This window comes from Puma concolor, chromosome E3 (genome assembly GCF_028749965.1).
Source record: "Puma concolor isolate L17-30 chromosome E3, mPumCon1.1.hap2, whole genome shotgun sequence".
Taxonomy (NCBI): Eukaryota; Metazoa; Chordata; class Mammalia; order Carnivora; family Felidae; genus Puma; species Puma concolor.
Window position 1 is genome coordinate 41,523,914 of NC_141682.1, and position 14,729 is coordinate 41,538,642.

A 14,729-nucleotide genomic window follows, 5' to 3' on the forward strand; every position below is an offset into this window, starting at 1 on the left:
TCTTGCCCCGCAGGTGATCCTCCAGCTTCGAGCCAAGCAGTGCGCCGTGTGCCGGGAGCGGGCCCGCGGCGGCGCCCTGCAGCCCTGCGCCTGCTGCGAGGGCCCACCGCTCCCGTGGTGACCGCCGCGTCCTCACCGGCCCCTCGGGCGCCCCCGGGCTCCGGAACGACGGGGGCTCGCGGACCTGACGCACCGGGACCCTGACCAGCACTTTGTAAACCGGGGGATTTAGACGTTCTAAGTTGCTGTAAGCTGCTTCCTAGGTTCGTGATTTTTTTACTACGCGGTAACATGAAGCTTTGTATGTGTACTGTGAGCTGAGGACATTTCCTGTCAGTTTCTTGTTAATTCACGGTATGGTAAAGACCTTTGATTTCCTCTTCTGAAATTAGTACTTCTGAGATGAGCGTTTATCTAGTAGTGAGAAACACCTAGGACTTCTCAATAGTTTCCAAATTAAGTACAGACATAGTATTTATAGCAGTGAGACTGAAAGACACATCTAGGGTTTTAGTTTTGTGAAAGGGACGCTCTCAATGGCGTGCACGCGCACATTAATTGGAGGTTTGTATTCCAGGCCCGTGAAATGGCGTTGCGCCTGATTTGCCCCATGACCCGTGGCCACTTTTTCTAAGTGCCTGAGCCTTGCAAAAGGAGCGAAGGAGGCCCTTCGCGCGGGTCCGTTCTCTCCTCTAGTGAGCAGCACGGCAGGGGTGCCCGTTGGTGGAGGCTTCCGCGTTAGTTTTACAAAGCTGTGCCTCGGCACCCGTAGCCTCTGGAGCCTGCTGGAGGGCGTCCCGGCTCCTTCGCGGGCAGCCTGAGGCCAGAGACTCGCTCATGCCCCTCCCTGCGACCAGACAGACACCCGCCGGGGAACCCTGCCTGCAAGGGAGAGGCTCACAGGCCGCGGTGTAACCCAGGTATTACCAGGGTCACTCGGGGGACCCCAGGGTGGCAGAGAGAACCTGGCTGCCCTGCCGTGGCAAAAACACTCCCGAGAACAGGTCTGGTTTTGGTGAGGACCAGAATCTTCTCTGGTCTGCACTGGGTCATTTTTCCTAGCAATCTGGGGAGAAGCAAAAGAGGGGAGTGGTCTACCCAGACTTTGCTCTCCCCGAGGCACATCTAGATGGCTGCAAGATCTTTCCCGAACCTGCCGCTGGGGTGGGAGCAGGTCACGGCCCCTCTGGCCTGGAAGTGAGCGCCGGTGCCTCTCGGCCCACTGTGGCTTTGCCAAAGACTTTTAATAGCATTTTTTAAAGCGCAGAATGGCTCGGTAAAAATTATCAGTGACCAAATATTTAGTAAGAGGTTTAAAACATTTTTAACGTAAGACAAAGCGATAGTTCTGTCCTTTAAGGGGGGCCCGTGGCGGGCTGCAGCGAGTCCACTACTACAGGTGACCATCGACTTGGTTTTAGTGAATCGACTTTGTTTTTAATGATAGTGATGATGATTTATTAACTCTTAGAAATGACGTATATTTTGTGCTACTGTTACCACCGTTTAAAATTCTTTATTTTTATTAATATTTATGTACTTGTTTCACATTTCAGACCTTTGGTCTTTTATGGGAAACAGAACAACGTTTTTATTGTGGGTCCCCAGCCTCGGCATCGTCAGATGACAAACTGGGAACAGCCCGCGTGCTCCCCGTAGGCGGCTCGGGCGGGCCCCGCACAGCAGGCAGACCAGGCAGGGCTGCAGCGTCGCGGGGCCCCTCGGCCCCGCCTGAGCCGGTCCTTTCTGCTCGGGGTCTTGGCTGTGGCGGCCCGGGTCTCCTGCAGGAGGCGTCCCTACCCCCGCAGGCCTCACGGGCTGGGCCACCGCCCTCGCACGGGTGACGGGAGCACTGGGTGTGGCGTTAGCGATCACGGGGCACGTTATGGCCTCCGGCTGTTTGGAACTGGGGTCGGCAGAAGACCTCAGCTCAGTGTGGACACTTCACGTGGATTAATTTATGGAAGCCTCAATCTCTGTCTGTTCTGAGTATTTAGAGGAGGTCGTTACTGGAATGAATTTTCTTAACCCAGAAGGTAGTATTTATAAAGCATAATCATTTACTTGTAGTGAACCGTTCCAAGTTAACACTTGTTTAAATTTTTTTACACTATAGCATTTATGCAATGGTTTACAGAATTCATGGAATTATTTTTATCAGTATGGAAATTAATTAAAACTTTGAATCTTTATTCTGCCTGCCTCTTTGAGCTGATGCTGATGGCCGGCCGGCCCCGAAGGCAGAGGAAGCACCCCCCCCCCCCCCCCCCCCCCCGCCAGCCTGGCTCTGCCCCCGAGGCCTGTCTCAGGTCACAAGGTGTTCCCTCGCCGTCCCGGGTCGCCTCGGAGCTGTTCCGCTGTCCCGTCTGCGAGTGTCCTGGGGCCCCCGTGCTCCGAGGGGGGCGTTTCTGCCAGAACAGCGAGCGGCAGGAGGTCAGCGCGGGTCCGCGGGTGGGCTGAGCCCCCACACCCCCGCAGGACTCACCCGCGGCCTGCGCGTAGGGGATGCCATGCTGTGTCAGCACGCTGCGGAGTCTCCTGACCTCCTTCCACAGCTCCCTGTGTGCCTGGAACAGAGCAGGTAAAAGGGCAGCGCCGTGGCCCCGCGGCGGGAGGCCAGCCCAGGGCTGGGGCGCCCTTCCCCGTCTGTACCTCACTGCAGTTCTCCAGGGTCTGGAACGCCAGGGCCTTGGCACCTCCTTCCCGCAGGGAGTCACTGTCCTCCGGGGTCTTCAAGTAGCCGGCCTCCTCAAAGAGCGCCCTGAGCAACTTCTCGTAGCCCTGAGGGTCGTGGAAGAGGGAACCCCCAGCTCCTGGCCGCCCTGTGCCCGGGCAAGGGGGTGCCCGCCTGGCGCCTCACCTGGGACGTGATCAGCTCGTCAACCAGGTCCTGTTCCACCTGGTCCCACCTGTGCTGCAGGGCCGCCGGCAGGGCCGGGTACACTGCAAGCGACCCAGCAGACGGGGGCTTAGCCGAGCGCCTCTGCCCCCCCCCTCCCCCGCCTCCCTGGGGCGGCCCCCCCGGGGCCCCACCTAACAGGGAGTGCGGGTGGCAGACCAGAGGCGTCTCGAAGGTCAGCGCGTAGACGCAGGTGCTGGGCTCAGACACGTGTGCCAGGCGGTTGCTTTTCCCACAGGTAAGCTCCACCTGTGGGAGAGCCTTGGTGGGCAGGTGGGGGGCGAGGAGCCTGCCCCCTCCCCCCGGGGTCCCCCCAACGCGGGCCCACCTTGCTCTGCCGGCTCCGGGAGCGGCAGGAGTCGCCGTCCCTCATCCACATGCCCCTGAAGGTGTTGTTAGAGATCTCCCACTCGTGCCAGATGCTGGGGGGGGGGGGGGGGGGGGGGGGGGGAACGAGCACGTGAGGCGGGCCGGGGGCGCCTGGCGGGGGCGGGGGGGGTCCCCGCGAGCAGCCGGCGGCCCCGCTCACCCCAGGATCCCGCTGTAAGCGTTCCAGCGGAAGGTCTGCTCGTGCTGCGTCACGTTGTGGAAGGGGCACAGCTCGTACTTGTACCTGCGGGCACAGCGGCGTCAGGGGGGTCCCGGTGCCCGTCCCCGCCGGCAGCGCCCCGCACTCACGTGGACTCCACCAGGCTGAAGCACTTGCCGGAGAGCCTGAAGAGGTGCGCGGGCCCTGGAAGAGAGCGCGACAGCCGAGTCCGGCGGGGGCGCCCGCGGCTGGGACTCGGGACAGGAGCACCGGGGCCCACTGAGGCGACCTCCGAGGGCGACAGCGGGCACCCTGCAGCTGGCGGGCTGGCCTCCGTCCGGCCTCGGGCTCGGGCGGAAAGGTGGGTGCTGAGACTTCCTGCAGCCGGGGGCGGGAGGCGGCCGGGGGACAACGGGGCCCCAAGAAGCGTGGGGACACGGGGAAAGGAAGACGGGCGAAAGCAGCCGCGCGCTCACGGGTCATCGACGAGGAGCCTCGGCACGGAGCCCGGGTCGCAACAAATCCCTACCCGGGGACACAGGGCCTCATCTAGGGGAACGGTGACAGAGCGGTCCCAGCAGAAGCCCATATGCCTCTCTGGGAGTAAAGGCTTCTAAATGTACTAGAAGAACTGGGACCCAGGCAGACACAAGAACAGGGGACAGCGGGAAGGAACGCCGGAGCAGACGGCGGAGACGAGGGCTCGATGCCGCTCCGGCAGACGGAACACAAGCCATGGGGGGGGTCGCAGCATGGGGGCCCCCACGGGAGGGCTCGGATGGGCCGAGCGTCTGGAAGGACCAGAAGAAAGTCCCCAATGTGACAGAAGAGGGGAACTCCGAGGACGACAGGCCCAGACCCTCGGCAGACCCCCAAGGGCGACGAGAACTGAGGCCCGTCGGGGGACCCAGCCTGCAGCCTGGAAGGCGGCGCAGTGAAGGACGCGGCCGTCAACCCACCCGCCAGGCGGACGGGGGACGGCGGAGGGGACCCGGTCCCCACAGGGTGCCCTCCCCTTGGAACAGTGAAGGCGAAGTCACGGCTGCGGCACGGAGCCGGGATGCTTGCCGTCCCGACCTCGTCAGTCTACCGAACGTGGAAGGTGCATCACAAAACCATCACACGTCTTTGCCGGTGGGTCCCCGGCGTCTGAGGAGGTGAGCCTGAGACGCACAGCGGAGCTGGGGGGGACGCTGATTTTGTCCGTGACTCAAACTGACGAGAAACTGCAATCGGATCTGAATAACCTGATGTTATGAACCCCCAGAGTGACAGCGGCGTCACAAGGGAGGAAACGAGGGACGAAATACACTGTTTCCTGGGAGTCCTTCCTTATCGACACGTCCAAGTGAAGGAATTAACTATCCATCTGGTCAAAAGGCACAGACCGGCCAAGGAGAGGAGACCCCTCAGAGAGGCTCCCGTTGGCTGTGAGAGTCAGGAGAGAGAGGGCCGGGGCGGCCACACCGCCACCAGAGCGACCGTATGCCCCAAACGGTCAGGAGAGACAACGGGTGTTCTGTTCTGAATAAACCTAAAAGGACTAAAACGCCACTTTCTGATCACAACGGAAACCAGAAATCAACAGCAGAAGCAGGAAATGCACAGATCCAGAGTAATTACACTCAGGGAAATCAGGAAATACTCGAGACAAGGAGAGCAGGAGGCTCAGAGCCCAGGTGCTGAGAGGGGGCCGGGCGTCTCCGGCACGTTCAAGTACGCGCTCACACCCGTGACCTAGCTCTCACACTCTCAGCACTAAAACGAGCACACGAGACACAAAGCTGGCAGAAGAAAGAACACGAAAAGCAGTAAAAGCCAACACTGCTTCTTTAAAAAGCTCCCCAAGATCCTAAGTGTTTCACTAGACCGACTAAAACACACACACGAGCGCTGAAACCCCTAAAACCTGGCAGGAACGTGGGAAAGCTGCCAGTTTGGCTGAAAGACGGCTACGGGAATACTGAACGAGCCGGCCGCCAACCGATCGATCACCTATGCGAAACAGGCAGTTCCTAGGAACGCACCATTTATCAGTCCTTCTCAAGGGGCCCCAAGCCACAGAAGAGCGGACCACACGCTGCTTCACGGTGTGGGGCCAGCGTCACCCCGAACCCAAAGTCAGCAAGTCACAAGGCAACCACGGTCCAATATCCACTCCGAACAGGAGTGCGAAAAAACCTCCACGAAACACTAGCAGACTGATTGCAACAACGCATTGAAAGGTTCCTACGTCGTCACCAAGTGGGGTTGATTCCTGGAACGTGAGGATGGTTCAAAATACAACAATCACGGTAACAACACGATCCACTACCAGACCCAGGGGGGACCCCACGGCCACGCGACTGTTGCAGAAAAAGCACCTGACAAAATTCAACCCTCTTTCATGACACAAAGCCTCCACAACCAAGGAAACGGAGGAAACTGCCCCCAACGCAGAAGCCGTACGGGCAGACCCCACGGCTGACCTCAGACGGAACGTGGGCAACACCCAGCGCGTTCCTCCTCCCTTCGGGTGCTCTTCGCCGTCGACGCCGCACTCAAGTTCTACCACAGCGATCAGGCGAGAAAGAAAAAGCATCCAAACTGGAAAGGAGGAAAGAACTACGTGGCCACATTAGCAGACGACATGATCGCGTATGTAGAAAACCCTAGTGGGGACTCCTGGGCGACTCCGTCGGATCAGTGTCTGACCCTTGATTTCAGCTCAGGTCACGATCTCACGGTTTGTGGGACCGAGCCCTGCGTCAGGCTTTGTGGTGACAGCAAGGAACCCGCTTGGGACACTCTGCACGCCTCCTTCCTCCCCAAAATAAACAAAAAGGGAAAAGAAAGAAAAGCAAACCCTAGAGTCCACAAAAATCTGTGAGCAAAGGGGCAAGATACAAAGTTGACACTGAAGAACGACGTGTGTTTTTCTACACTGACAACAACCCAAAAAGGAAATTTAAGACAACGATTCCATTTATAACGGTACCAAAAAATACATCTATTTTGGAATAAACCGAAGAGGCAAAATACTCGTACAGAGAAAACTACAAGATAGCACCTAAAAAATTAAGCATGTAAATAAATGGAATAAATGGAGAGAGACCCTGTGTTCACGGATAGGACGATTTAATATTAAAATGTGAATACTCTCCTAAATGACTTAATTGAGGGCAATCCATATCAAAATCCCAGGAACGTTTTCTTTTTTTTTACAGAAATAGTAAAACCCATCCTAAAATTAAAACAGAATCTCAAAGAACCCCAAAACAGCCAAAACTATCTTGAAAAAGAACAGTTGAAAAAATTCCTTATTTCAAAACTTACTGCAAGACTACACATTAGAACAGTGCGACCCTGGCTTAAAGACAGACAGACAGGTGCAGTGACAGGACAGAAGATACCTCATAAATAAAGTCTTGAACATACATCCATATGATATGATGTGGGTGCCAAGACCATTCAGCAGGGAAAAGACCGTCTTCTCCATAAATGGTGCTGGGAAACTTGCACGCACACAAGGATGACGCTGGACCCTTACTCTACACCGTACACAAAAATACCTCGGGGCGCCTGGCGGGGGGGGCAGCCTGTTGAGCACCCGACTCTTGACTTCAGCTCAGGTCACGATCTCATGGTTTGTGGGATCGATCAGGGTTTGTGCTGACAGCATGGACCCTTATTGGGATTCTCTCTCTGCCCCTCACACACGTACTCTATCTCAAAAATAAATAAACATTAAGGGGTGCCTGGGCGGGTCAGTCGGTTGAGCGTCCGACTTTGGCTCAGGTCATGATCTCGCAGCTCTTGAGTTCGAGCCCCAAGTCGGGCTCTGTGCTGACAGCTCGGAGCCTGGAGCCTGCTTCTGCTTCTGTGTCTCCCTCTCCCCCTAACCCACTCGCATTCTGTCTCTCTCTCTTTCAAAAATAAACATCAAGAAATAAAAATTAAAAAAATAAAATCTATACGTACGATGGAGTATTATTCAGCCTTCCCAAGTTCACCCTGACACCTGTTGAAACAGAGACGAACCTTGGAGACCTACGCCAAGTGAGCCACACCGGTCACAAAAAGGCCAGCACAGGACTCCACTTACGTGAGGTCCTTAGTCCGAGTGGCTCTAACAAAAGACCACACCCGGGGTGAGTTCTAAACTAATTTTTCACAGTTCAGGAGGCTGGAAGTACAGATAGGGCACCAGCACGGTCAAGTTCTGGTTCACGGGGACAGGGGGAGGCACCTCTGACGTCCCCCACGTGGTGGAAGCGGCTGGAAAGGTCTGGCGCCTCCCTTGGGAAGGGAAGAGGGTGCAGGTCCCACTGTCGAGGGCTCCACCCTTGTGACGTAAGCACCTCTTAATACCATCAGTTTGGGGGTTCAGGCATCAACGTACAAATGTGGGGGGGGGACACATCCAGACCACAGCAGCTATCTAGAGCAAATTCAGACGGACGTAGAAGGTGGTGTTGGGGCTGGGGCAGGGGAACAGGGGCGTGGCCTTTAAGTAGTTTCAGTTCCAGAAGATAAGACATTTCTGGAGACAGATGGTGGTGCGCACAACAACGTGAACGTGCTTCATGTTCCCGCACTGTAGGGACTGGTTAAAATAGGAAATTTTATGTATATTTTGCCACAATGAAAAAGAGAATTCTTACTATGCTTGGAAAAAGAAGTATCAGAATGCGGAATCATAAACAGAATCCAAACGGTCTAGGGGCGCCCAGCTGGCTGAGTCAGAAGAGTAGGCGACTCTCGATCTCAGGGTTGTAAGTTCAAGCCCCATGATGGGTGTACAGATGACTTAAAAATAAATGAATAAACCTGAAAAAAAAAAAAACCCAGTAGAGTATTGACATAAGAACAGACACGGAGATGAATGGAACAGAGAGCCCAGAAATAAACACGCACATACGGTCAATTAGCTCACGAGAAGGAGCCGAGAATCTCCAGTGGGGACAGGACGGTCTGTTCAATAAATGGCGGGGGACACCGGACCACTACCTTACACCACACGCACAAATTAACTCAAAAAGTATTAAAGACGTGAATGTGAGACCTGAAACCACGAAGCTCCTGGAGGAGAACGGCCGGGAAGCTCCCGGACAGCGGCCTTGGCGATGAACTTTTGGATCTGGCCACAAAAGCAAACGCGGACAAGTGGGACTACGTAAAACTGGAAAGTTTCCGCACAGAGAGAGACCAACAAGATGAAAAGGCAAGCTCCTGGACGGGCAAACGTATCTGCAGACCACCTCTCTGATGAGGGCTTCGAAACCCAAAATACAAAGAGCTCCCGCGACTCAACAGCGAAAGGAAAACCATCTCACCATCTCAAGGAGACGCCTGAGCCCTGTGCTCACTGCAGCCTGAGTTCAGCGGCCGAGACACGGAAGCACCTAGGTGACCGTGCCCGGTGGAGGGATAAAGAGGCGGTGTGCACAGAGCCGAACAGCACTCAGCCACGGACGAGGGAATCCTGCCATCCGCGACGTGCGTGGACCTCGAGAGCACTGTGCTAAGTGACATCAGAGAAACACAGATACCGGATGTCACACGTGGAATCTAAAAAATAAACCACCAGACGTAAGATCCAGAGAACAGACCGGTGGCCGCCAGAGGACCGAATGGGTGAGGGGGTCAAACGGAACACACTACCAGTGTAAGTAAGGCTCGGGGACTGGAACCCGACCACGTTTTCTCTCCGAAAACGGCTGAGAGAGTAGACACCAACAGTCCACATCACAAGAAAGAGCGATGCGCAGCTACGAAAGGTGACGGCTGTTAATTGCACTTGCTACGGCGATCACTCTGCACTGGGTACAAATACCAACTCCCTTCCTGTACGCCCGGAACTACCACCGTGTTGCAGACCCATTACACCTCCACTTAAAAAGGACCAACGAATGCCCCCCCCCCCCCCCCCAGGGAGCACAAGGTAAGAGGACGAGGCGGGCTGCACGTGAGCCATGTGAACGTCTGCACGTTCAAAGTTACAAGGATGACCTACGTCCCTGCAGCTAAAACCAGATGAACCCAACTGTGTGCAACAGGGAGGGCCAGCTCAGTTTAAGAACATGAGGTTTCGTGAGTCCACAGTAATAACCCCACGTGAGACTTCTGACACCGTCCTAGGTGTGCCGTAGAACAGAGCGGGAACTCTGGGCGACAGCGGGAGCCACACCAGCCAGCAGGACACCGAGCCCTCAGTGGCTCCGGAAGGCTTCGGGGAGCACTCAGAAGCGGGTGTGGGGCGCACGTGATCGTGCAGCTCCTGCCTCGGGGCGGGCCCAGTGGCACCACTGTGGTGGCCGAGCCCGGGCAGGCCCTCCCCAGTCTCCCTGACGGCAGGGGATGACCCAGCGGCCATAGGCGGAGGAGAAGCCTGGAGCTGCTTCACCGAGAGGGCCGCGTGCCCACAGGGACAGGAGCCTCCGCTTAGGACGGGTGGCCGGTGGCCGGTGAGACCTCTATGCTAAGTACTTTAGGCTCAGCCCTTCAACTCCCGACACCTGAAGAAAAACCGTGTGCTTGACAAAACTAAGCGAGAAGAACCAGGGAGGGGCTCACTGGTGCCATCTTCTCCTGAGTGGAGCCTGCATCTGAGCTGCTGATGAGCGCGACACGGCCGGGAAGTCACGGAAACGTGAAGGCTCTGCTCTGGTTTGCAACTAGACAACTGTGGACAGGACAACCCTGACCTTCCAACTCCCCAGACTGTAGGCGTCAGTGGCGGGGAAGCAGCAAGCCCACACGTGGCTTTTGGGGGAAAAACACAACAAAACATAACAGTGTGGGTTTTAAAAATCAAGTTAGGAATATTACTCTATATGGAAAACTTACATTGTCATTAAGGGATCCTCTCATCTACTTTGTTTTAAAAACGAGACTTAACAGGCGCCTGGGTGACTCAGTCGGTTGACCATCCGACTTCGGCTCGGGCCATGATCTGGTGGTTCTTGAGTTCAAGCCCCGTGTCGGGCTCTGTGCTGACGGCTCAGAGCCTGGAGCCTGCTTTGGATTCTGTGTCTCCCTCTCTCTCTGGCCCTCCCCCTGTTCATGCTCTGTCTCTGTCTCAAAAATAAATAAACGTTACAAAAAAAAAAAGAAACTTAAAGGGCGTCTGGGTGGCTCAGTCAGTTGGGCGTCTGACTTTGGCCCAGGTCATGATCTCGTTCGAGCCCCATGTCGGGCTCTGTGCTGACAGCTCGGAGCCTGGAGCCCGCTTCGGATTCTGTGTCTCCCTCTCTCTCTGGCCCTCCCCCCGTTCGTGCTTTGTCTGTCTCAAAAATAAATAAACGTTAAAAAAAAAAAAGAAACTTAAAGGGCCCCCGGGTGGCTCAGTCAGTTGAGCATCTGACTCTTGATTTTGGCTCAGGTCAAGATCGCACAGTTCATGGGATCAAGCCCCACATCAGGCTCTTCACTGACAGCTTGGAACCTGCTTGGGATTCTCTCCCTCACTCACACACTCTCTTTTGCCTCAAAATAAATAAACTTAAAAAAAAATATTTAAGTGCTGAAAGAAATTTACTATTGTCAGGCTGAATGGACAGTTTTTCACTGAATTTTTTCAACTTTATTTGCCGTGTGCTTCACTGGAACCATTTTCGTTTATATACATCATATGTGCTCAGAGCACTGGTTTTTAACAACTCAGCGAGCGACTGAAAGTGCGGGGTAACTGCTGTGATCCTGTTAACTCTCACTTTCTAGCCTGCACGCCAGACTTGACGAAAGGGCCCATCTCTACCGGAGGCCCCTTGCTCTCCTCCAGGTCGCTAACCTCCTGAATTCTGGTTTTCATCTGCTTAAGGAAAATCATTGCGCTACGTTATTTAAAAAACATTCCGACTGAGGCTCCTGGGTGGCTCAGTCGGCTGGGCGTCCGGCTCTTGATGTCGGCTCGGGGCATGATCTCACCGGTCTGTGGGTTCAAGCCCCGTGTCGGGCTCTGCGCGGACAGGGCAGAGCCTGCGTGGGATCCTCTCTCCCCCGCTCGCTCTCTGCCCCCACCCCTCACACACGTGTGCGCTCTCTCTCAAAATAACTAAATAAGCTTTAAAAAAAAATTTCAAGGTTCTCACATTAAAGGTTTTGGTGGTAACACTAGTGGTTTTTCAAAAGGAAGCTTAATTAGCAGAATTAGCTCTTGCTGAGACAGTTGGGTGCTCTCCCCAAGCTGCTCGGGGCGGGTGTCCGTATCTGTGACGCCCCGAACCCTTCACTCCCCTTCCATAAAGCAGCATCTCTGGACACCTCATTCTGGGAAGCCTGCTTGCATCAGAGTAAAAGACGCACATTTAGGTGGGGATAAGTGGTAAAAATGGAGAGTTTTGTCCTGATTACACAAAGCTAAGCTCTAAAATATTTTCTAACAAACTATTTGAACTGTATAATCCCAACACGTCAAATATTCTCTGGGAGTTTTATATAAGCATATGGCTCCGTAGGCCAAAACTCTTCGGTTTAAGATACAATTTCAGAACAGAAGTGACCCCTCAGCGGGGCACCTGGGTGGCTCAGTCGGCTAAGCGTCCGACTTCAGCTCAGGTCATGATCTCACAGTCTGTGCGTTCAAGCCCCACATCAGGCTCCGTGCCGACAGCTCAGAGCCTGGAGCCTGCTTCAGATTCTGTGTCTCCCCCTCTCTCTGTCCCTCCCCACTCATGCTCCGTCTCACTCTCTCTCTCAAAAATAAGATTGTAAAAAGGTAAAAAAACCAAACACCTTATCAATCAGCCTATGAGTAAATATCAGCTTTTTTTTTTTTACATTTATTTATTTTGAAAAAGAGTGCGCGTGTGTGCACTCAAGTAGGGGAGGGGCAGAGGGAGGAAGAGAGAATCCCAAGCGGGCTATGTGTTGTCAGCACAGAGCCCATGTGGGGCTTGAATCCCCCGTGAGATTCAAGACCTGTGAGATCATGACCTGAACCAGAACCAAGAGTGGGACGCTCAACGGACTGAGCCCCCCAGGTGCCCCGAATCTCAGTGTCTGTATATACTCAGCAAAAAGAAAACAGTGATGGCACAACAACACGGAGGAATCCCAGAAACACGAGTCCGGAAAGACACGAGACAGGCGAGCATGTGCTCCAGAACTCCATTCAGCTGGAGTCCAGGCCCAGATGACCCTCCTCTACAGGGACGGAAACCAGAAAGTGACGGGGAGGAGGATTTGCAAAGAAACCCACAGGAATCTTCTGGGGGAGAGAACCGTTCTCTACCTCGTCTGGGGCCGTGACGGCACGGATGTGGTCAATTGTCCCACTTCATCGAAGTGAATGTGGCAACTGTAGCTCCAGAAATACGGTTTAAATCTGAGCCAACGACGATACTCGAAAAGAGAAGAGAAACAAACAAGAAAAGGGGGGAAAAGGAACGCCCCTCTTTATCAGGTGCCATCGGCCGGCGGAGGCAGGGACAGGAGGGAGGCAGAAGATGGGTGACACCCTCCTCCCTCAGGGTAGACCGCGAAACCACTGGACACAGCAGTTACGGAATTACCGCTGATTTTGGGGGGTGGGAGGTGCGATCCAGACTGGAACCACCCAGGGATAAGGTGTCCGGATAGTTTCAAACGTTGCGACAAAACCAAGTTCCCTGTCTTCGGAACGGCCACAGGAAAACAAGGAGAGGCGAGGCAAACGCTTACTGCCGCGCGGAGACGTGGCGTTCGCCGCCCCGTTTCTCCCTTCCACACTTTTCCTAACAGGATACATCTGTTTAGGGTGAAAGCTCACATCTGTCCCTCTCGGATCTCATCCCCCCCCTTCCCTCTGGCCTCGCGCTCAAGGCCTCTACCTGGCCACTCCTCCTGCCGCCCCCTCCTCCCCAGATATCCCCACCCCTTACTTTTCGCCTTCAGCCTCCGACCAAAGGTCGCTTCTCAGCCTTTTCCTGTCCCCCTATTTAAAAGGGGAATCCCCAAGGGCGCCGGGCTGGGGGCTCAGTCCATAGAGCAGTACTTCCCAACTCAGGATCCCCTCTGTGCCCCGCGCTGGGTGTAGAATTTACTTAACGACAATTAAAACGGCGACCCTCAAAACAACCCTTGCCCCAGACGGGCGCGCACGCGCGCCTGCGTGCTTGCTTGCTTTTCCCTGCTTTCACACCTTTGGAGCATTTCCCACCATCAACCACTCTACACTTCACCTACTTGGTAGCTTACTGGCGAGCGCACAGCCCGTGAGACCGTCAACTCCAGGAGGACAAGCTGTGTTTTTTGCTCATTGCTGCGTTCCCAGCACAGACCCTAACACAGTACTGTGCAGTTAAAAAAAAACAAAACAAAAAAACTAGATGTTTCCTGCTTGTATTTCTCACTGAACGAGCCAGCAACTCCACTTGTGGTATGGGACCTTAGGAAACCACTCACACAGGGTAGGAAGAGGCGATCCGCAGGAGGAAAGTTTCTAATGGCCAAAAAACCAAACACCTGGCAACAAAGGCACGCAGAGCCATCCTATAAACCACAAAGTATCAAGCGAAAAGGGTGAAGACCTATGTTCACCCTCTTAAGTTCCAAGACACACAGTGAGCGACAACAGCAAATGAGCAAACCTGTGTCGTTATTACTTTAACAGAAAGACAGAAAATAAGTCTTAAAAAAAGAGAAAAAAATCACGAAAGCAAATTAGGGCACGCTTTTACTTGTGTGCTCATGAACGTGAGCATGAAACACGTCTGTACTCAACTGTTCACGGAGATCACCTCCACAGACGGAATTAAAAAGGACTAAAGGGGTAGCGACTTAACTTGTCCTAGAACGTTCTGGAACTGCATCGCGCCCTCAAGCTCTGAAAGGCTGACAAACCAAGGCACGGGCCTCCCAGGCTGCCCCTCTGCCCCCGGGTCGGGAACCCACGCCGGCTCCCGGCTCCCTGCCCCGCCGCCCCCGCATCCAGGGTCCCGCACTCACCAGACAGCGGGGAAGGATCCCTCTTGGGCTGGAGGCGACTGGTCTGGGGCAGGAACGGGTTGTTGAGCCTGCGGGGAGCGGCAGGGTCAGGGGGCACCGGGCTCCGGGCGGCCTCGCCGCGCCCCGCCGCGCCCCGCGGGGCCGCTCACCCGAACGAGTTGGGCTCCTCCACCACCTTCATCTTGGCCGCAGCGGCGGCAGCGGGCCCTGCGGGGAACGGGGCGGTGAGGAGGTGGCCGGGCGGCGCCGGCGGGGGACGCACGGGAGGGGCCCCGGGGCGCAGGGACACTAACCGCGCGCCGCGAGCCCCAGCAGCAGCAGCAGCAGGAAGCCCCCCGACCTCGCCGCCATCGCCGGCCGCGCGCGCCGTCACGTGGGCGCCGTTAGGTCACG

At 55.3% G+C, this 14,729-nt stretch overlaps 2 protein-coding genes across 2 annotated transcripts in view; one reads left to right on the forward strand and one right to left on the reverse strand.

Moving 5' to 3' along the window:
• UNKL (unk like zinc finger) overlaps window positions 1-2,192 on the forward strand; it is a 37,695-nt gene extending 35,503 nt beyond the window's left edge. Inside the window, exon 15 of the mRNA XM_086691665.1 lies at window positions 14-2,192. Within this exon, the coding sequence (XP_086547791.1) occupies window positions 14-121 (108 nt within the window). The 3' untranslated portion in view covers window positions 122-2,192. The remainder of the gene's footprint in view (window positions 1-13) is intronic.
• On the reverse strand, window positions 2,038-14,719 carry GNPTG (N-acetylglucosamine-1-phosphate transferase subunit gamma). Its single transcript, XM_086691671.1, has 11 exons — window positions 14,630-14,719; window positions 14,486-14,543; window positions 14,337-14,404; window positions 3,578-3,632; window positions 3,429-3,512; window positions 3,228-3,321; window positions 3,034-3,148; window positions 2,861-2,943; window positions 2,653-2,781; window positions 2,486-2,567; window positions 2,038-2,408 (listed from the first exon to the last, which is right to left on the reverse strand). The coding sequence occupies exons 1-11, from the start codon at window positions 14,685-14,687 to the stop codon at window positions 2,311-2,313; spliced, it is 924 nt and encodes a 307-aa protein (XP_086547797.1). The 5' UTR covers window positions 14,688-14,719; the 3' UTR covers window positions 2,038-2,310.
• Between the last annotated feature and the right edge of the window lie 10 nt (window positions 14,720-14,729).

Bases quoted from the DNA above. Each gene is read 5' to 3' on its own strand.
- GNPTG (XM_086691671.1), bottom strand. From the start codon at position 14,687: ATGGCGGCGAGGTCGGGGGGCTTCCTGCTGCTGCTGCTGCTGGGGCTC. The intron at 14,405-14,485 runs GTGAGCGGCCCC...CGCTCCCCGCAG, and splicing joins GAGGAGCCCAACTCGTTCGG to GCTCAACAACCCGTTCCTGC. The intron at 2,782-2,860 runs GTGAGGCGCCAG...CACGACCCTCAG, and splicing joins ACGAGCTGATCACGTCCCAG to GGCTACGAGAAGTTGCTCAG.